The sequence below is a fragment of the Cuculus canorus genome, chromosome 5 (genome assembly GCF_017976375.1).
Source record: "Cuculus canorus isolate bCucCan1 chromosome 5, bCucCan1.pri, whole genome shotgun sequence".
Classification (NCBI taxonomy): domain Eukaryota; kingdom Metazoa; phylum Chordata; class Aves; order Cuculiformes; family Cuculidae; genus Cuculus; species Cuculus canorus.
Window position 1 is genome coordinate 44,464,940 of NC_071405.1, and position 23,315 is coordinate 44,488,254.

The following is a 23,315-nucleotide window of genomic DNA, read 5'->3' on the forward strand; positions in this document are numbered from 1 at the left end:
TCCATGACACTTGGGTGCCAGAACAGGAACCAACCTGAGAGGAATCTAGATCAGGAAACATAGGCTCAGGAATCATATAATTGGTTGGAGGAGGCTCATTTAACTGCACCTGATTTAATGTTTGTTTCAAGTCCTCTGTCTTCCAGACCCCTTCTCTTGCTCGCTGAAGTTTGTAAAACGGCATCCCTAGATTCCCCAAGAGAAGGAAAAGAAAACAATTAAGAACAAAATAAATCTAATAGGTCATAGATTCACAGCCAACTACATTAAAAAAAGGTTCTAACAAACCTAGCTATAGAAGGATTTCGTTCAGCAGTCATCAACATTTTAAAGCTTCCAATAACAGAGGACTTCTCATCCCCTTGAGCAATTACTTTTTACTGGGTTTCCATGACAGTGACCAATGAGACTCACAGAAGAAACTGTCAACACACCTAATAGAGTCTCAAGCCAAACTGTTTCTAGCTGCTTTGGTTTAGCAGAGCTCACAGGAGCAAACTACAGAAATTTGTCACACTCCTGGGTTCCAAAAAATATTTGTAAAATTCAGAAGGCAAAGCAAACACTCTAGTTAAGTGCAGAAAGGGTGGAACGTGGGCTGCCAATCCAGAGATCAAGTTGCAATGCACACTTCACAGCCAAACAAGCTGCTGCTGGCTAGCTGCAGTGCTGACAGCATGTCCTTTCTGATTCATTAACACAACTCACCTCATGATTTCAGCAAGTGCAAGATGCCATCTCTGAGGATTGGAAACCACCGGATCACCCCAGCCCAGATTACCGAGCTGTTAAACTACAACCAAGGTTAGCCAGGCACCAAAACCCTAGGCCTCATACAGCCTGCTTCAACTGCTATTCATTTTCTAAGAGACAGACTTACTTGGAGCTTTTCCCACAGACAGTGTGCTGCTGTCTTCCTCTTGAAGATTCCAGGTAACTCTTTTCACCGGTGCTTTTGATTTCAACACAGAACCCTGAGGCACCACCTCTGGTTCAGGCTTATGGAAATTACTGGTTTTCTCACTTGACACAAGGCACTCATCTTTAACTTCCTTCACACAATCTGTTATTTTGCTTTTGGACGAGCTTTGAACTGGTGCAGCCTCAGTTGGACCATGCATGATAACTTCCTTCTTTGGGGGTGGTTCCATCAGAGATGGACATAATGCAGTATTTTCTATTTTAACTGTAATCTCAAGGTTCGTATTGCTACAGCTACGAAGCACTGCTGGATCACTACTAGTCATTAATTCCGTTTCAGCAAAAGAATCCATGTTGCCAACTGGAACACCAACGTTCGTGATCTCTGGCACAGGGAATACAGTTTCACTGGTCACTTCCTGACACATGGGCTCTACCTTTATAGTTTCTTGGACCTCTCTCATTTTAACAGGGGTCTCAGCCTGCATTTCCTGTAGTTTGACATTTGGTTGGATGGTTATGGAAAGCTCTTCTAGTACTAGCTCCTCCTTGGGCTCTTGTTTGAAGGAATGGGGTTGCTCCAGACACCTGGACACATTTTCAACTGAAGGCTTATGATCCTTTTCTGGTAGAGAAGGAAGAGAGGTCTCTTTTGATCTGTGTTTTCTTTCTTTGGAACGTGATCTTGATCGTGGCCTTTTTTCCTTTGATTTGCTGCTTTTGTGCTCCCGAGATGGAGATGCAGACCGAGATCGAGACCTCCACTTTCTCCTCTCCCGAGACCTGGATCTTGATCTCTTTCTGTCCCTTGACCTCAAGCTGCTATCTTTCTCATACCTCTCATAGCTTTTGTCTCTCCTGTGTTTCCGTCTTTTAGTCTTCTCAACGCTATTTGATCGGGAATGTTCCCTCTGTCTTGATCTTGATCGAGATCGTCTTCTCTTTTTCCTATTTTCATAAAACTCAGAAGTACTTCCAGGACTACATGAACATGACCTAGATTTTCTTCTCTCCCTAGACCAAGAAGATTTTGCCTTTTTATCCTTGGTTTTATCCTTAACTTTTTTTTTTTTTAGATCGCTCATGACTGCTCGAACGATCAGTAGAAGACCTCTTGCTCTTGGGTTTCAATGTGTGTGTTTTGCTATGCTCTTCTCCACCTGACCAAGAGACAGACCTGGAGCTTCGGTCCCTCAAGTGTGCTCTATCCCTAGATCCTGATCGGGACCTCTTATGCTCTTTGACAAGCGCCTTTTTCTTTTTCACCTTCTTCTTGTTTTGGGAGCTGTTTGAACAGGGTCTGGAATGCGACTGCCTGTCTGTTTGTTCTACCTTTTGGACATTCTGCTGCTCATCACTGTTTGAGGGACTATCTGGTTCTAGTTTTACATTAACAGGTTCTAGTTTTACATTAACATTAGGTCTAATCAATTCCTCAGCATTAAAGAATACATTAGGGCCTTCTCTGCTTTCCTCCTTTAAACTCTCTACATTAGAAATCTGCTTAACAGCAGACGAAGTGCAAGGACTGCTGAGAAAGTCTTCCTCATCCATATTGCCTCGTTCCTCTGTATCAGAGATCTGTTCTACAATCCTGCTTTCTACTGTCACGTCATCATGAGACACTGTGTTACCAGATGGTACGTCAGAGTCAGCCCCAGACTCGAATATATTTTCTACCATGTAAGGGGTGAAACGACGGACAGTTTGAAATGTTTGAACTTCTGGATTTTCAATGGAAATAGTCCTGGTAATATTAGTTAGCAGGATCCCCGAGCCAAGCCTTTCAGGACTGCTGCTTGCTGAACTCGAGTCTGATCCTGTTGGCTCAAAGGGATCATATATTTCACTTTTGACCTGCTTTTTCTTAACTGAGACAAGAAGTGAAGGACTCTCTTTCTGTAGCTCTTTATCATCCACAGGGCGGAAGGTGTTACAAAATCCTGGGTTAGACAGTCTGCTGGGATGCCCTGCATTTCCAGGAATATTGATTTTAAAACTCTCGAAAGAGCTTGGGCCTTTGCTCCTCAAAGTGCCCAGTGGTGATAAGCTGCTATACACGCTTGTATTGGTAGAAAAAGACATCCCAGTTGTATGTGTTTGTTGCTGAGATTCCTTGGCAGTTGACTTCTGACTTTCAACCTTGCTACTCTTTCCTGTCTGATTAGTGCTCTCTTTGCCAGTCAACTGGGTTATACAGGAGCTGGGGATATCACAGCTTTGGCTTCCTGTGGGTTCTGGCTCCATCCATTTGCTGCTGGTTTCCTTTTTAATCTTTGGTATCCTGGGAAGGTCAAAGATGTTGATTCTCTTAGGAGGTGGTTTTAATGGCTGCCTCACAGCTACAGCTTTAGAGCTAGAACCCAAGTTACAGTTCAGGGGCTTTGAAGATGAGTCAGTGGGTGAAAAGTTTTTAGAGTTTCCATTAAACCTGGGCATTTCATCTGACTTGGAGCCATTCCTGCTCAGGGTAGCTATATTTTGAGTCTGAACAGACCTGGGTGTCATTGAATATTCTGATTTTACAGTTGCTTTTTCTGATGTAGCCTGTACAGTGTTTGCTGCAGGCTCAATTCTGCTTAGTGAGGGTGAAGGAGATAAAAACAAGCTTGAGGAAGAGGGTCTGGTGTGAGTGTTCAGCCATGAGGAAACTGAAGGTCCAGCAGTGGAGCTGCTTGCTGCGGTCCCTGAGCACACTGTACTCAGTTGGGTGTTGTGTCCCAAACCATCATCCACTCTCGAGTCATTCACTGATTTTCCATGAAGTGGAGCTACGGCATACAAGCAAACAATTGAGCTTTTCACTACACATCTAGATATTTTGTCCAAACATTATGAGAATACTGAGTTAATTATTTTAAATTCCACTTTGGTTTGGAGACATACCACACAGTAAGGCAATCCAATAGTTCTTTTCATCAGAGGCTCAAGCTTTAATGCCAAACAACAGCATCTTTGAGGTAAACATTAATGATTCAGAAATAAATTATTCTGTTTCATAGATATCATCAGATTCATGTTTATTACCCAGTAGTCACTGACCGATAAGGAGGACTATAACAGAGGATGTTATAGGTACTTATTTTTAAGAATAAAACTCCAATTTCCATTTGAAGAGATTCTTCCGAAATCATACCACGCCAAGGGAAGACACAGCTGAAGATGCTAGAAGGTATTCTAGAACTCTACTATTGCAAACAAAATTCTTGCCAAGGTCATCACTGGTCTTCAAACCAAAGTACAGTTCCCAGGCATAGCAGCAGTGCATGACAAATGCCAGAAGAACTGCGTACTAAGACATCTCTGCTTTATCCAGTCCCCTCCTTTTTTAAAGCAGAACACGAAACTACAGTGCAATACTTTTGAAAGAAGAAAACTACCCATGAAAACAAAATCATCCAGTAACATCTCAGCTTTGCAATTAAAACAGAGACAAGTAACAGTTTTTCAGAGCATAAGAACCTTACTAGAATCTATGCTACATATCCAAATGTTCAATAAGAGCATCCCAATGTTTGAAGCTATGCAGCCTGCAGGACCAGGGCAAACATGGGCAAAAAAAAGAGGCTAACTGCACTATGACGTGCCAAACCCTTACCTGCCTTCTTTGCCATCAGTGAGCCATCTCTGTTGATGACAACATCAGAACTACTCATCATGAGAAAGCTCTGTCCAGACAGGATACTTCCCAACAGATCAGGCACAGGGGCAGCTTCTGCTTCTTGATCAGGACTCAAGGCAGGTACACTGCTTCTGCATGTTTCAGAGGGTTATATTTCCTTTACTCTTACAGCACTTGTTCTATACACACACATTACATTAAAAAGAAACCAAAATCAAGGGCATAAACAGAGGTCAGCCAGGGAGGCTCACTTTGTAGTTTTGGCTTCACTAGATTAATTCAGCTGCCATTTCCCTCTGACAAACAGAAGGTGAAGCTTTTACTGACTTCCCACAGGAACATCACAGGATAAGAAAGTGTGTCATCCTACCACAGACTTTTAGTAAGCAAATGTTTCTAATCTTATTGTGCTGAGTATCAAGATTAACTTTGCATGCATTTTAAATATATTTTTGAAACATAAACCATACTTCCATCCCAGCTGCCTCTCTTCCTGATACCAAATATTAATCATAAATGTATTCTTACTATCTTAAAAATAATTCAGCTTGAAACAGTATTTAGCACCAGTCAGAATACACATAGGTGCCTCCTGGTAGGGCAGCTGAGAGCATGGCAGCAGAATTGGGTTGGTACATCCTTCATCTCCTACTCAGGATGTGCAATTAGATTCCCCCAGCCCCCTCAAATAAGTAAGTGTTTTTTTAAAGGTTAATGAGACTCGGATTTAAAACATAGTAATGGGTTGCTAAACAATCCCAAAACAGCAAGCAAGAAGAGCCAGATTAGGGTGGAAATATCAATTTGAAATTTCCGTGCAATAGTTAGAGCTTTTATGAAATAACAGGTGTGTGATCTTCAACATGAAAAAAGAATTCTTGCATAAATGCTATGGTTATTTATCTACATGTGTGCAGGCACATGCACGCACGCACTCTTTCAAAACACTCAGAGTAAGAAAAGAGTTAAACCAGGATGATCGTCTACTTCACTTTTGTTGAGTTCATTAGACAATTAAGAAAAATAAGTAACTTCATGGTTTTTTTACCTGGCAATTCCCACAGAAATAGGTCTAGCTACAGGACGGTGAGATCTCAGTGCTGACTGGGAGAGAACTCTTCTTTTGGCACTCACTGGTGAATCTGGATCTGCTAGAACCTCTTCATTACTGTGGGCAAAACACACATGAACCCTGAAATTGTCTGAATGTTTTTAATGTCAAACAGATGAAGTACATGATGTTTCCTCACCCTATCTGTCCTACTAGTATTGTTTGGTTTATTATGATACACCTCAAAAGAATTGTGCAAAATAATTTTCTATGGCTACAGAAATGGAACAGAGTAACCCAGCCAGCAATTCAAATGTAGAATTTTATTTTAAAAAATTAAAATGGGTAACTTCCTTGGAAGAAAGGATCAAAAAGACTCATTCAGTGGAAAGTTGAATTTTACCAACAGCAATTTCAGATGTCCCCTCCCTAAAATCTAAAGCTGAAAAAAGTGATACCAACTGCGGCATAGTAAGATTCCACCTGAATTGAAAGTATCTGGAAAAGTGAAGATGGAAAAGGAGAAACATGGAAGATTCCAGAGGTCTATTTAATTCTGTGTGAAGTCGCTGTTTATTGGATACCAAATACACTAGCTATCTTTACTTAAAATACAGAAACAGAAAATTACTGCTTAGGATTCAGCTCCTTCAGATTCAAGCCTTTGAATAACCCTATAGATCTTAAAGGTTGTCACAATGCTTATTATCGCAGCAAACCCCTTTAAAGAAGGCTGATTCTTTAAGAGCTCAGTAACTTGGCCAAATAGGAGAGAAAGAACAGGCCAACGTGTTATTATACGTTATGTATGCAAAGTTGTCTTCATATCCGAGATTTACACTCTGCAAAGAGTCACATATACAAACAACCTGACACTTGAAATTAGCAGGTCCCTGGTAATAATCCAAAGGTATTTTACCTTTCAAAAGGATCCAACTCATATGGATCTCCAAACACAGACAGAGAAGCTGTGCCGATATCTGCTCTCATCAGACCAAGTGAGGGCTCCGTTGGTTTGTATATGGAAGGAAGTGAGGCCCCACGCACAGGTTTACTAAGACCAAGAGTTCTTGCAATACGGGAGCGAGCAGTAACCTCATTTTTCACCTGCACAGATAAAAAGACTGTGTTGTTTGTATTTGGGCAGGAACATACTCTGGGTTTAAAGCCCTAAATTCCTCCCTTGGGCTAAGTTCAGTCACTGGGTTACTACTGTTGGTAGCAGAAGTGGTGTGCGTTTATTGTCCATATTTTTTTAAGCATTTATTGAATTTCCAACTATGGCCTAAATGGCACTTCATATAGAGACTACAGGTACCAGATTTAAGTGACCAGATAAGTTAAGTTTCTAAAAATCTTCAATAATGCCACTCAAAGTTGTCAATTCCTTATTAAAGGCAGGAGAGACAGTCTGTATGATGTAAACTCTAGTTAAAGTTGCTGAGGACAAAACTCAGGCTGGGGTAGTGTATTCAGTGCTGTTCATACGAGAACACTATTCACAAATAAAAGATTTTTGAGAGCCCATATGGCCAATAAACTGGGTTTGCAACAAGAGAGACAAATATCCATAGCCTAATAAAAAGAAAAAGTGGTGGCAATTTTAAAAGAGATTGCATCAGTACCAAGTAAACACTACAGCTGAATGGTAAGGCATAACACCAAGTCTGCAGAACACGCTTTACAGCATGATCCCTGCAGTTCAGGTAACAGGATTTGTCAGCAAATCCAGCAGGCCTGCCTGGAAGTTGCGATTTGTTTCCACATACAGCATATTTCTGGAGTACAGTGGACACATCCTGTACATACTACCACCAAAATGTTATCTGCTATGATTAAAAAGCAGTATTTTTTTCATTGAATCCCATGGTTTTACACATGGCTGGAAAATGGTAGACACTGACAGAAACTCACGTTTGATCTTACTCTCATCTTTTTGCCCCTTCTCTTCTTTATCAGACGCTTGTGTCTCTTCAACTGTGTCCCCGAACTCTTCTTCCTGACAGAATATTTTGTCTGAGTTCTTTTTTTGCCTCTTACTTTCTTCCTCCTACCTGATAGGACAAAAGACAACTGAGTATATGGCTAAGCGCTGGCACTGAGTTTTACCTTGTATTCCTCTTTTCATTCCCACATGGTACACAAAGCAGCTCAAGGAGACCTACAAGTGAGCTGCAACAGTATAAAACAGCAGAGCAGAAAAAGTAAACTCATTAGGATTTATTTAAAAGCATCCTGGGCAGAGGAAGTATGGGGAAAGAAGAAAATGCAGGTTGTATACTTCTGTAGCTGCACAGGTGTAGCAGCACACAGCTGATCTGGAGCATTTTGTATGATTCAGGCTTATCTTCCCAAAGCTTTTGTTCTTGCAGATGGGAAGCACAGAAGGCATCCAATGCCCTTACCTGTTTTTCTTTTCTGCCTAGTAGGAGCCCGTGGTGTAAGAGGAGGCTGGTAGATGGCTGTGTTTAGGCCTGCTACAACTGCCTCAATTGTTTCATCCAGAAGAGAGGACATGAGGTACCTTGGCACGTGCTGCATGGGGGACAAGAAGTTACATGATACAGGTATCTAAAGGTCAGTTATAAAACCATTTAATAAAAAATGGATCTGAGATCCATGAGCAACACTCATGTCACCAAGCTGCCAGTTAAGCAGTTATGTCATCTTTCTCACCTATTGACTGTCATATTAAGAACACAACCTTGCTTTTTAGCCTCCCTGAGTATTACAAGTCAAGGTTAGTCTAACTCTGATTCTTTAAATGAGAACAATCCTCGAGGCTGATATTTCCTTAATGAAAAAGTTCACTTAGGAACTTTCCCAAATCCACCTAACTGACTCTGGGTCATCGCGCAGCGAAGAGCAATGAGCAAAGACTGAAAAACCAATACAATACAGGTCCCTTGTCTTAAACTCCTCATTCTTTAGCGTTTAGATTTACCAAATGCTGTAAAACATGTCTAGAAGCATCATTTCAAACACACACCTCGGGGAACTCACTGAAATGTCAGGTGTGAGCCTCTCTCCAGAGCATCACTTCATTGCAATAAGCAGGGGCTGCTCCTACAGGGTTTGAATTCCTCTTCTTGTCTATACTCAAAGGTCAATCAGATTTAAACAAACACATTTGAAGCATATGGATTCTGGACCACCAGCCTCAGAACGTGAACTCAAAGCTTCTTTGCTAGGCAAACACAGCACAGGTTTGTTCCTTCATTCAGTGGGACAGACATTAAAAGCAAGTTTCTCTCAACAGCTACGTTAAGTCAGCCATGCCCACATCAACTGTATTCCTAAAATGTCATAGAATTGTTTGGGTTGGAAGGGATCTTCAAAGATTCAGTCCAAACCCTTACCATGGGCAGAGAGGTATCTTCCCTAGCCCCTCTCCTTTCTTCAAACAGCTACAATGTATCAAGAATTGATAGTTTCATAGGAGCATGGCAGATATAAAGAGGCCTCTGATGCTACAGATGATTCACTGTGATCACCTGCCACCAGAGCATATGCATCAGATGCTTGTACATTTATGAAATGTGGCACAAACACCAGAGGGGACTGGCTTTAGAGTATCTTGCAGTTGCAAATAAATTTCAGACTGCAAAATCTTTGAAAACAGAACGCATCAACAGAAATATATGCTTTAATTCTTCTTACTATGAAAGTAACTTTGCAGGATTCTCTGTCAGTGTCACTAATGCATAGTCCATACTATTTTACTGAGCTATTTTTATTAGAATGTCATTGTTTTAAGTATCATGGGTGCAAATAAATACTATATAAGGTTCTCTGACATGGAGAACAGGATGGAGTAAGGAAATCCCTGAACACTAGGCTAAACATTTATTTTTCTAGAGGACCTGAAATAGCACATCTAGTTAACCACCACTAGTTCAGGCACCTACAGAACAGACGAATTACAAAACAAACTGCCTCCCTAAATACTAAAACTTTCCAAGATCTAAAATTGCCATCTCTCTATGCTTTGAGGACAACAGCCTACACACTCCTTAGCCAGTGGAATTAAGCTTCAGTCGACTCAAGGTATGAGATAGAATAAGATGCACTTTTATTCAGAGACAAAGGGAATAAGTAATAGTGCCTCTCTAGGTATAATTTGTAATGAATTCCACAGATTGAGAAGTGGAGCTAGGAATTGCTTCTTAAATGGAAAGTACTGGGCTCTCAGGCTTACACTACTATGTGACAGTAAAGTGCCTAGGCACCACCTCTCTCATCTGCAGGAGATAGCTACACACTATTTCTAAAGCAGCGAGGGAAAAGCGGTTATCTTGCCCAGCCTTTGACCTTAAACAACACTCTTCTACAAGATATTTTTTTTACCATATAGCCCTGACAACACAGATATCATCATCCCTTAACATCTGTATCAAATCATTTATCAAGTTTTTCTGTTTTACTAATTCCCCTGAAATTGAAATTAAAGGGCCAGGGTTTGGAGACAGGGGGTTGACCGCCAAATAAAACAACCTCCACCACGGAGAACATAATGAATTTAAGGCCTGCTACAACACTCTGGGAAGTCCTTATATCAAGGGAAAAAAAAAACAAAAAACAAACAAGATGAAAACCTGAGGCAAGCTAGATCTTTGCTCATTACACCTATTTTAAACTGTAATTACTGCTGTAATTCAGATCATTTGGGATTTGCTACAGATTTCTCTCATTTACAATGATTTTTATGAGAAACTGAACAGGTAAACTCTGGGGAGTTAATTAACACCAGGCTTGCCAACCAGCAGGAAGGTACAATAACGGAAAGCCTCCACATTTTCCCCCAGATTTTGGCCTTTTGTTTTGCTTGCCTTAAGCCTGTCTTTATTTACCTTTATTTCTTCTGCCTAACGTTACAGAATATAGAAGTGTAGCTCATGAAGCTGCACTTAAAATCTAAAATCTATTTTCTTTTTCTTTCTCACCTAACCCTTAAGTTTTCCTTTGTAATCCAGCTGTAATATTCCAGACCTCCTGACTCCCCTCCCAACATAGTCTTTTCCCCGTCTTCACTTCATGCACCAAGGAGAGCCTTTAGTGCAGACTCAACATGAAACCCACAGCCAACTAACCAAATTAAAGAAATATTTAGTTTAATCCGCTCTTCCCTTCTTTTCCAAATTTTCCTATCTTTGCAAGAGAACTGACATAATACAATCAAATCCAAACTGGCATCTTATTGCCATATGAAACGAAGTTTATTTTCATAGCATCACAGAGTAAGTCAGGTTGGACATGATTCTGGAGAGTCCCTCAGAAGGGTCTGGCCTTCCTGTTCACTTGTCAGCACTGAACTGAGAACAGGTTGGTTAGGCCTTTCTTCAGGCAGGTGCTGAAAGGCACCAAAGAGAGATTTCAAAAACAGTCCGGGCAGCCTATTCCCAAAGTTGACCACCCCTGGGGAAAAACAATTTTCCTTATGTCAAGTCAGATCTTCCTCTTCCTTTCAAAAGTTCTTGAACTTCACACATTTCTATCAAATTCAAGAGCAGCGCTAATGAAGAACTAATTAACATATAAAGTTATTCATAGGCTCTGCTTCCACATTAAGTCACCATATGCTCCTGTGCAATTTAAGTCTTCTTATATTTATGCAAGTGACTGATAGAGTGCTTTAACTAAAGCCAGAGGGTGAAGCAGGGAGGCGATACCCAAGTATGAAAGTTCTCAGCTTGCAGCATACTAATTGTTACCTAAAGATAAGTAACTACCCCGGTCAACAGGAACATCCAGAAACATCTCAGCTGCAGTCACCTTCAGTAAACAGTTCAGTGAGCAAAGGACTTAAGGGACCTTGGGTATTTGGGATACTTCCTTGCATAGATTCTCTGGTACCTGTTCACGTGGTTGAACTCGCACTGCCACATCACTGAGAACACTAGCATCTGAGTTATTTGTCTTCAATAAGAGGCTGATTTTCACAAACAGAAACCCGAAGAATACTAACTTTTTCCCTTCAATTTAGCTGAAAGTGGCCAACAGGTTCTCCTGCTACGGTAAAGTGGGTAGGAGGACAAATGAGCTAATACTCAAATGTCAAATAAACACATGCTGTCCCCACAAAAAAGCATGCTAAAAACACAGAAGTGGTGCACAAACTGTGCTTTAACAACCAGTGAGGATAAAAATAGTTTTGCTTACCACTGAGGTGGTAAAAATGCAGCTTGAGAAGCAGCTACTGCAGACTCCAAAAGGGAGAGTGTTAGTCCTATGCTGCACTCAATTGGCACATGTTCTACATCTCATTTTAAGAGTACTCCACAACTACTAACCACTGTGCAGTCACAGGCAGCTGAGCTACTCAAGGGGGGTATTTATTTCTACTTTTCCACAATGTTCTTCCAAAGTCTTATTAGCTAATATTCCTAAATACCTGAATTTGTTGCGCTGTTGTTATCCGGTTTCTGTTCACTGTTGCCCTAACTCGTTCGCTCTGCCGAGTTCTGGCTATAGCTCGGGTTCGGACTTGAGGACGCAGCCTACTGGTGGTAGGAATAACATCAGCCATTAGGGCAGCAACCTCTTCTTCACTGACATGATCTGCATCTTGAAAGAAAAGATGCCCATATCATTTGTGTTTCTATAGGTGAAAGCATTCAAGAATTTTGGACAAAAAAAAAAAGTATTCCCTTCCTTAAATCAATCACCACCAAAGGCAGACATTCTATCAAAAGGAAATGAGCACAGACACGACTGCTTCAGACTGTTACACAAGAAGACAATTTTCTAGGTAACAGAAATTGCTGCTACCTTGGCAAACCAAGGGTCAGGATACTAATAAATTCTTTCCAGTGTAATCCAATGCAGTTGCACTAAGGTGCTGGGCTTGCCTCAGGCAGGTTAAAGAGTGTTTATAAGAAGCAGCTCCACAGGTTGTAACTGCAGATGAAAATCTCAATAAGCAAGATCCTCTTATCTGTCAAGAGTTCAAGTCAACTCTTAAGGTTTACAAGAGAATGCCTATGAAAACAATTATTTAAAACAGATAAAAACCAGGGTTAAACATATCTTCAAAACAGCACATGCTTCACATCATCTAAGTCAGGAGAAAAATATTTACTTTGACTGGATACCATAAAGCCCTTACCTGCAGCAAGACTGACACCTGTGGGGGCACAAGCTGGACAGAACCATTCATCAACTGGGACTTCATTCAGAGGTGGATTAAGGCATTCCATGTGATACCTTGACAAAATTAAAAAAAGGTAAATGAAGAAAAAACCCAAATGTTGTGCTCCTTACCAAGGGAAGGGAGCCTTTCACCTCTATCTGCACACTACATAAGGCACACACGTTTTCTTAAGCTTAAGGTCTATGTATCTGCTTCTACCAATCTCCAGAGAAACAGAATCAGATTCATTTTGATTAGCAAAGACTTTTAAGATCATTGTAACAATGCTACATGATAGTTCAATTCTGCATAGTATTTTGATGGCTTGAGGCTCAAAATATCTCAGAAATGTGACTGGTTTTCCCTCACTGTGTGTTGTATCACCTGAAATTTGAACCCAAGTCACAAGAAGCATGCAGATCCAAAACTGATGGTGGCAAAGAGAGAGCAGAGAAGTACTGTGATGCTGGGGAGACAAGCAATCATGAAACAAGTTTCCTGCAAACCAGCATAATATTAATGTTACTGGTACTAATGAGCATTTTATTTTGCATGACTAGACACAGGTCAACTGCAATGCCTTGTTATGTTGAATAAATGCATTGCATCCCACATACATCTGGCAATATTAAGACACCTGGTGATAAGAATTTCTGCGTAACTACACAAGCTAGGTTGCAGAGGATTGGCCAGTCACTGGTTTCACAGAGCTGCTTGCAGGACTGGAGACTAGCCACACCAACTTCCAAACACTATCCCACTGAGAAACATGTTCATCCTTATAAAATCTCCAAGGGAAAGAAGAGACCATAATGCTCCTTTAGGTAGGGCTTCTAAAGTGTCCTCTACTTCACAGGCCAAGCAGCTAGACTGACCAGTCTCACCAACCATTTACAGAGAAGTTGCCCAGGAGAGCCTTTCAACATTACCCATCTTGGGTTCTGTAATTTGTTCAATTCCATTTTCAGCAATTAAAACTCCACCAAAGTGACACATGGTAGTAGCACAGAATTTTCAAAGCAACTTATGTTGAAGTTACACTGCTTAAGAACTAAGATAGATTTCCCAAGTGAGAGCTCATGGGAAACATCTCATTCCCTAGGCAAGGAACAGAAGGAGAGCACAGCCTTCAGGTAAGAGTTTAAGCTTTAACTTAGCAACATTTCTATGACCAATCTTGTTCTTTTTCTAAAAGGGAAAACCCTACTGTTACTTCTTACATGGTACCGTGTTTAACTCTGAAATAAGTAAAGGGGAAAGAGTGATGCTTTCTGTTTCACCGTCCCATGCCAAAATTCACTGCCTGATAACGTACCTCAGTGCCTGGTCACAGAGTAAGGAAAAGGAAGGAATATCAATATGACGCTCTAATCTCATTTTACCGCAATACAAAAATATCCAGAGAGACTACAGTTGTTAATCTACCTCCCACCCAGCACCCCAACTTCAGACTGGGTCTTTCAAACCTATTTCCAACCGTGCTGTGATGAACTGTTTGCAGCTAGACTGTCAAAACCGCCAATACTATGTTTAATATAAACTATTTTAATTGTCAATACAAAATGGAGTATCATGTCCTTCTTTCATGAAAGAGTACACTTGAGCAGATGAGATTTTACACTCTTGCAGAGACTTAAGATGGAGTTGAAACACAATGTTTGCAACAAATCATTACTTTAAAATTAGAGTAGCAAAATATTTTCCTTCTCTGGGAAACAAGAGTTCATTTTCCAATTGCCAGCTACCAGGAACAAGATAATTTCCCCAAAGCAGTATTATGATAAATAATATTGCTAGTTTCAGGCTAGAGTCATAACAAAAGTACCCATAGCGAGAACTTCATTACATACTTTTCAAATTATCTCTGGGAGTTCTGAAGTTATGATCCACAAGTCCTCACAAGCTAAGAAAAATGAGATCTATGAAATTAAGGAATTCTGGTTATAAATGTAGCCCCGTCCTTTATCTTATCAATACCTATCTCCAGATCAGCTTTACTGTCTTCTTGCTACTTGGTAATCTGAACAAAGTCACAAATTAATAGGTTGCACCATTCATACTATTAACCCTTTTCCTATTGTTCATTCAAGTGTTTAGACACATGCACTTTTGTACTCAATACCAGTCTTGCATAGTTCAGAAAGTTAGGTTGTCACATTCCAACAAGTCTTACCAGAAGCGCCAACTCTAGAAGTTAAGCATTTATAAAGAATTTATTTTAGGAAAATTAGATAAAAAAACAAAAACTGTATCAGATTTGAAGAAAACCAAAACAAAACAGAGGAACTACTGAGAGACCACAAAGGAAAATCCAAAGCAATGTTCTGAGTTCAGATAAGGCTTATGAAAGTTCAGAAAGAACTGAAAGACGTGACTTCAGATACAACCTATGAAACACCGAATAAGGCTAAGTATTTCTAATCCAGTTCCGATGACCTGCTTAATAATATCTAGCATTCCTGATTGTCTATTCTCCAGAAGGTGAATCAGTGTATGTGGAGACTACAGAGCATAAAGATAAAACTATACTTACTGGATGTCTATTTAGTTTGCCTGAAGTAATTTCCAAAAAGTAATTTACCTTATTCATTGCAAGCATCTCTCTTTGCTTAATGGGTAACTTCTGACATCAACCTGACAATGCTACAAGGCTGATTAAACAGTATATGAGCTTTAAATCCTAGCAGAAAATTGTAGGCCCAAAGTTGTTTTCAACTGTCTTGATGCCTCTAGATAAACATTTATTTTAATAATCAAGGAGGGAAAAAAAGCCAGATGCTAGGCAGAGAAAGAAGGAATCAAGAGTGAAGGAATCATTTAATAGGTGTGGCTACAAACTAAAGACCTCAGAATTTCATGGAACTGTGAACCTTAAGCACTTTTGCACAGCACTAGTGCCCAGTCAACTGAGACAAGTCAGGCACCCTTTCAAGGGGCCAAAAAGGATATGTTTTTAATCCCCGTACACCCAGATGCTGTATGGATGAGCACAGACATCTCCATCACTTGAAGGCATGGTCACCTGTTTTGGTGGTCAGCAGCACAGATGTGTGCTGGACTCTCCACGCATATGCTGCTACATGACCAGAAAACGATCCATCACAACATGGGCATGTCTGCACTATAAGCACATGGATACAAGTCTGGCCACATGATGCGCCTGCAGAGAGCAACAATTGCTAGCCTACAGACTGAGTAGTGCCTGTGGACCAAAAACTTACTAGCCCTGCAGTGCCATCCACAATCACATGGGTGCTACATTCATCTCAGCCCTCCTTACCCTGCATCACAGCCATCACACAGCAGCAGGCGATCCTCTCGGTCACTTCTGCCACACACCTCACAGAATGTTGGATCATCCTCTCCATCATTACCCTGAGTTTTCGTGTTCTCAACAGGAATCTAAGTAAAAGAAGGATTCACATTTTATGCAGAACATGGCACTTGTTAAAATCCATTGTCAAATGAACAGTACCTGACACAAAACCTAAAAGTGAAAGAACCAAACTGGCTATTACCTGCCAGAACATACATTTAGTTAATTCCAAGTATCTAGGACATGGTCAAACAGTTGAAAACACCTACTGAGCTTGCTTACTGTCAAACACCAACAACTATAGAAAATTGCATTTTAAAACAAGTGAAACCAAAATTCCTGCATAAGTTCAAACACAGTCAAAAAAAAAAACAAAACAAAACCCAAACAAAATAAGAAAGCAAGTTTAGCTCCCTCCCCATGATGTAAATGTTAATTTGCACTTCTGCTAAAAGGCAAACAATAATAAATCATCAGTTTATGAAAACAGAGCAAACTCATCAACATCCCCAGAAAATGAACATTTCTGATATTAATAAAGAAAGGGCAATGGCAGCTTTTCAATATTCTTTCGTGAAAGACAACCAAATCCAAAACCTGTGCCTTTAAGAGTTCTATTATTGCCTCCTATGTCTCTCCCATTACAAACCCAACTGCTACACAGCATAGCTGCTAGCAAGACATAAGAAAGATATCATGTATAAGCTACATTATTCCCATTCATATTATAACAGCAGTTGCAGCATGCAGGACATTTTCCCCATGTGGACATGCTTATCAATGCAGAACAGCTTAGAGTCAAATGTCCATTATGCAAAAGGGGCAATTATGAAAACTACCCTTTTTCCCATCAGAAATGATGGCAAACTTCAATCCACATACAGTACTGTGGGATGTGAGCTTAAGGAGGAAAAAAAATCATAACAGTTCCTGAAAAAAGCAATCTCAAAATAGAATGATAACCCCAGCTTTCCTGTAGGTACTCCCTTTAAGTACTGTTAGGCTCCTATAAGGTCTCCCCCAGACCTTCTCTTCTCTGAGCTAAAGAAGTCCAACTGTTTCAGCCTGTCCTCATATGGGAGATGCTCCAGCCCTCTCATCTTTGTGGCCCTGCTCTGGGCTCACTAGATCCATGTCTTTCCTGTGCTAAGGAATCCAGACCTGAACACAGCGCTCCAGGTGGAGACTCAAAGAGTGGAGTAGAAGGACCGAATCACCTCGCTTGCCCTGCTGGTCACACCTCTTTTGATGCAAGCTCATATTGCCAGCCTCTGTTAAGCTTTTCATCCACCAGCACCCCCAAGTCCTTCTCCTCTGGTCTGCTCTCATTCCCTTCTCCACCCAGCCTGTATTTACACTTGGGATCGCCCTGATCCAGGTGCATGACCCTGCACTTGGCCTTGCTGAACATAAGGTTAGCACAGGCCCACCTCTCAAGCGTGTCAGAGTCCCTCTGGATGGCATCACTTCCCTCCAGTATGTTGATCATGCCACACAGCTTGCTGTCACCAGCAAACTTGCTGAGGGCGCACTCAATCCCACTGTCCACGTCTGCGACAAAGATGTTGAACACCACTGGTCCCAGTACTGATCCCTGTGGAACACCACTTGTCACCAGTCTGCAGCTGGACATTGAGCCATTGACCACAGCTCTTTGAGTGCGACCATCCAGCCAATTCCTTATCAACCCAAGTGATCCATCTGTCAAATCCACGTCTCCCCAATTTACAAACAAGAAAGTCATGCAGGACATTCATCCAGACACCAAATATCTAGACAAACATGCTAGAAGTGTTAAGCTTTGAATAGCTACTTGGTGGCAATTGGCCTTGTTGTTTGCTAGAGTAGAATGCTTACGTTTTTTAAGATTTCACCACCATAATGTGCCCGAATGCTGATGTTCTTGAAGAGGATTCGATCCACTGGACAGGAGTTTGCATTCTAGAAAGGAAAGAAAAGTTTACTCACACAATTAACAAGTGCATTTGGATTCAACTTTTTAAAATTAAATCTTCAATTACTAATTAAATGCTTATTACATTCAGGTAGTAATCATTTTAGCAGCTATCGGTCTTCACATTTTAAGTATTTAAATATGACTTATTTGATTTACAATCAACCTATTGTATCAGAAAACACATGCATTTTTAGGGAAGCATTTATTATACTGAAGTAATTGGATTTTTACTCAATTGCCAATGCAACATCAAAGTTCTTCCAAACATCGCCTTGAAATAGTGTTCATATTCTAGGGACTTTTTTTTTCTTTCGGAAGAATGAGTAAGAGGAAACTGCTTACAAAGATATTTAGAGTGATTTTTATTTATTTTTTACTTAATTACCACTTTTACTACCACAAGCATAGTAAGTCTTGTTGTAATTCTAATTCAGGATTCTGATTATCGGAACTACACAGTTACGTAGTAATGAACTCTGACAGAAATCTGAATTCAGAGCAAACTGCTGATTTACTCAGTATCCTTTTGTATCTTTTCTATGTTTAAATGTTCACTGCCACAACAGACTCCCATCCAACACCAAAACATAGAATTCAACAAGGGATAACAACAGATACACAGAGAAACACACACACACAGAAAACAAGTATTAATGTTGTCTTGACATGAAAAAAGAAGAATTTTAGATGCCTAGAAATAAGTTGCTTATGACATTACAGCTTTCATAGAACAGATCATGATGAGTACAAGAAAAACAGATCCACACTTCACAAACACGAATCCTGTCAAATAGAGCCATAATCCAAGTCTGTGTAAAAAAGCTTAAGAAAGTAAATATAAATATTGCAGTATTTTGATCTCATTACAGCAGAACAGCATGATCAGAGGGGACAGAGCAGAGCGTACCCACACCAGAAGGCCACAGGACATCAGGGACAAAACAGCTCACCTTAGACCACTCTATGATGCAGTCCAAGCAGAAGTAATGGGAACAATTCTCAGGAGTCCCAACAGCCTGATCCCTAAACGTGTTGAGGCAAATGGGGCAGTTTTCGCCATCCTCATCAGAGGAAATGCTTGCTCCATTCACGCATGGCTCTAATTTCAGAGAATCAGTCATTACTCCACCAGCCACCTCAGTTTCCTCCTCCTCTTCCTCCTCTTCATCATCGTCTTCACAATCTTAAAAAGTAAAAGATGAAAACCAACTTGAGTGCTACAGGGCTTCAGCAGCAAGGGCAGAGGGTTTGGGCAGGACAGGGTACTAGTTTACAGAATATTCCAAATAAGCGTATTATATGGGGCTGCAAGGGTGAAGCAGAACCTCCTCAGTTTAAGGCAATAATTTTCCCTGTTTTCTTTTTCCCTAAATCCCTTCACTAAAATGCAAAGGATTACTCCAGCGAAAAATAAAGCCTGATAACATGACTACTCTTGCAAGAGATTAAAAGGACAGACAGCAGAAAAAAACCCAAACGATTATCAAAACAACAAGAGAGTAGGGTATGGCAGGCTATCACTGAACACTGAAGTTAAATAATAAAGTTATCATGCAGTCAACTTTATTGGTTTTTTAGTTTCTCTGTTTTGTTGTTTGTTTTTTTTTAAAAAAAAAAAACAAAAACAGAGGACAAGAAGCAGCAACACACTCGCGTGGAGAACAAAATATTAAAGATTTGACCAGCAAATCATGATTTTGAGGGTCAAGGGATGGGGTGCCTACCTGGATACTGCTTAAAGAAGCTTGGTTTTAAGTAAAATTAATCTAAAACACTCAGAACACATTGTTGAAAGCTGGTTTTATTTTTAGTACAAAATATGGAAGTGTGTGTTAGTCTTTCCCTAAAACCTGTGAATTGTGTTGACATTTTTGAGAAGCACTGAAAAGTTAGGTGAAAAACACTCATTTTTTGGGGGGGGTGGAGAGGCTGTTGTTTTGTTGATTTTTTTTTTTTTTTAAATTAAAATGAGGTCCTTGTCTTATATCTCTTCTATTGAATTTTCCTGTCTGGACATAGCAGAGATTACTCAAATTAATGGATTAAAGCTTTTTGGCACCTGGCATCAACTATTTAGTCTTGTGTTCAAATCAGTCTAGAAAGTAAAACTGTGCTCTTGCCTTCACAACAAGCTTTAAGATGTAATAGAAAAGTATTTTTATCTATCCAAATAATAATTTGCGTACAGCAGTTGCAGAAGTACATGAGTCTACAGAGTACTTTTTCAGCAAAATCCAAGCAATATCCAAGAAAAATTAGTTAAGTCTTCCTCCTCCCCAGACTTAACAGCAATAGTAATTTATTTCCAAAGCTGCCTATCACAACATTCACTTTAGAGCCCCATGCTAAAGCAAATAAACAAACAAGCATGCTTTTTATAATGCAAAAAACAGCACGAGCTACTGCTGCAATTTTGCCTTTTTTCTTCTACCCCTGCTGTGGCAAAGTTCACTCCCATTGATTATAACTCCACCACTCACCAAGTGATCGTCTTCACAAATGCTTTAAAAACTTAGCAGTCAGGGAATATTACTTGTTTGTTTATTACTGCAGGACTTGGGCATCTGCATGACACAGCAGCATCTGTGGATTTACACTTACAATTCATGGCTAATTTCTGGAGGAAAAGCTTTCACCCCACTTTTCCTCCAATTATTAAAAAATTGTCTGCTAACACATTAACAGACCTACCTTCTAATTCTTCATCTTCACTTTCTTCCTTGTCCTCATCACCTCCCTCTTCCTCAGCGTAATCATCTTCCTCCTCACTTCTGGTATCATCTTCTGAATCACAGCTATTTCCACCATTGCTTTCTTAAAAAGAAAAGAGATGAAGATAAGAAATATATATTTGATACAGACATGCAGAACAGTGAAGGATACACCAGAACCCCTGCTCAAGACATTATATATGAAGCAAAACCCCAGATTTCATCAGTGGTATCAAAGTTGCCTGTTCTGAGAAACTCAAGCGAAGCATGCCAGCAGTTTGAGATACATAATTCGGGAAACAAACAGAAAAATTTCCCAGGGAAAAAGAAACAAACGGTCAAAACCATATCTTTACTTCTCCTCGGAGGTCAAACCAATAGGTTCTCCAACCTAGAAACAGAAATGTGCACGTGTAGAGAGGCTGCATTTACCTGTTTCACTGAGGAGTGCAAGACACTGTCTTTTTCCCTTGCCTAGTGCAGCATTCTTGTTTATCAGTTCATCCTGGCTGTCATCATCCATGGCAGGGCATTGGAATCCACTCCCTGCAAGAAGGCAGACTTCAGTGAGGCAGTACACCACCTATGCAAGCAGAGCAGGCATCAGTCTGGCAGAGCGCATTCACGGAGATGGGAATGGTAAGAGGGACATTGCTCTACAGCAAAGGCTCCTCACATCATTAGCTTTCCCATTTTCAAATCAGAGGTGGCTACAGGTAAGTAGCTATTGTTATGTGAAATTTCACCTCCCTACTGGGCTAAATGAAACCAGCTACAGATATACCTAGGTCTTCTGGATGACAGAAAAAGGTGTAATTAGAAATCCTCACCGAAAGCAGGACTAGAAACCCTGCAAACACCAAAACAATCCTGTGGACTAGCAATAAAACGCCAAACCGAAAGGGACCAGAGGCCTTTGGAGAAAAGACCTAACAGAATGACAACATGTGTTTCAAATCAAAATACTCCATCTTGCTCAACTGAAAAGAAACATGAAGAAAGATTATGCATTATAGGTCTTTTAGAAAAAGGCCTTCTCCCAGCTTTGTTGTGAAATACAGAAGCCTCAGGCCTCACAACCATTATTCCACAGAAAGGAGGACACTTGATTTGGTGCATATTAATGCAATCACATTAATTGCTGTGCATTAGCACAAACTGCAATAAAACTGACAGAGAGGTGTCTCATCACCCAAATTCATAGCAGCAATCAAACCAGAGCTTTTAATATATAACGCTACAAAAGCATTCAGAAAGACATATCCCTGCAAGCTTCTAGAAGCAATTAATGACAAAATATGATTAACTGACACTTCATAAAGCTAGATATTGTATATCAATAAGAAAAAGTAATTGTATTCTTCTACAAGTGTGGCAAAGAAGTTTCAATCGGGTGCTCTTCTCCCACTCTCCCTGCCCCACATATCTTCCACATTAAGAGAAATTTTGGAACAAAGCATTATTCAAGTGCTCTTGATGTATATCTTTACCTTCACACTCCCTTTTTAAGCCACGTAGCAGAGCTCTGCACTTCATAGCCTTACAAAATGCAGGCTTTGCTAAACCAGACTAAACTACAAATAGAGTTTTCAATGCTCAGGGTGAAAAAAAGCTAAAAATTGAAAAAAGATCAAGCTTCAACACAACCAAGTTCTTTGTAAAGATTTCTCCTAATTTCAGGAAGGATCTTGCCTAAATAGAGGTTGAAACTTTTAGCTAAATTTGAGGCTGTGAACAGGACTGTGTTTAAAAACAATTTATACTAGCTGAAAAAATGCAGACTCATCAAAAACCAGTCACTCCACAATGAAACTGAAAAATAGGAAGATACACTAAGAATTTTTCAAGTTTCAGCAATGCGTCTATATGAATTATTCAAAGAGAAGCTCAATTATAACACTCTCCCAAAAGCTAAGTTAGCTACAGCAATGCTACATTCACAGTGATATTACAGCCAGGATATACTCGGGCAGGGACTGACAGCACCAGTCTGACAGCAGGGGTTCAGCAGGCATATTTGTTACACATATAGCAGGAACTTAAATAGCGTATTTAGATTTTATGCAGAACCTTTGCCAGTATCGCCTCTCCATTGGCAGCTTGTGGGAAGAGAGCTGACTTGCCACTGCTATGTCCCTCAAGCTATGACACTCCCAAGCCACTGGGGACAATGGAGGCCAAAGCAATTGCAGGCATAAACCCATGAATAAGCCTCCACTTTCCTACCACAATTACCTTCATCCCCCTGCTCCCTCGTTCTCCTTAATGCAAAGCAATAAGCACAGTGAGAAAAGAATCATAGAATCGTTCATCCAGTTCCACCCCCTGCTGTTGGCAGGGACGCCTTCCACTGCATCAGGTTGATCAGATCCTCATCCAGCTTGGTCTTGAACACCTTCAGGGATGGGGCAGCCACAACTGCTCTGGACAATCTGTTCCATTGCCTCAGCACCCTCACAGTAAAAGATTTCCTCCTAATATCTAATCTAAATCTCCCCTCTTTCAGCTTAAAACCTTCACCCCTCATCCTATCACTGCACTCCCTGATAAATAGCCCCTCCCCAGCTTTCCTCTAGGCCCCCTTTAAGTACTGGGAGGCTCCTATAAG

At 40.4% G+C, this 23,315-nt stretch overlaps 1 protein-coding gene across 1 annotated transcript in view; it reads right to left on the minus strand.

Annotated features, from left to right (window-relative positions):
- PHRF1 (PHD and ring finger domains 1) overlaps positions 1 to 23,315 on the minus strand; it is a 33,085-nt gene that overhangs the window by 5,166 nt on the left and 4,604 nt on the right. Inside the window, 15 exon segments of the mRNA XM_054067403.1 lie at positions 110 to 186; positions 881 to 1,994; positions 1,996 to 3,692; positions 4,520 to 4,674; positions 5,592 to 5,711; positions 6,514 to 6,701; positions 7,509 to 7,648; positions 8,000 to 8,129; positions 11,986 to 12,158; positions 12,700 to 12,797; positions 16,004 to 16,125; positions 17,897 to 17,980; positions 18,947 to 19,179; positions 20,688 to 20,810; positions 21,140 to 21,253. Of these exon segments, the coding sequence (XP_053923378.1) occupies positions 110 to 186; positions 881 to 1,994; positions 1,996 to 3,692; positions 4,520 to 4,674; positions 5,592 to 5,711; positions 6,514 to 6,701; positions 7,509 to 7,648; positions 8,000 to 8,129; positions 11,986 to 12,158; positions 12,700 to 12,797; positions 16,004 to 16,125; positions 17,897 to 17,980; positions 18,947 to 19,179; positions 20,688 to 20,810; positions 21,140 to 21,230 (4,545 nt within the window). The 5' untranslated portion in view covers positions 21,231 to 21,253.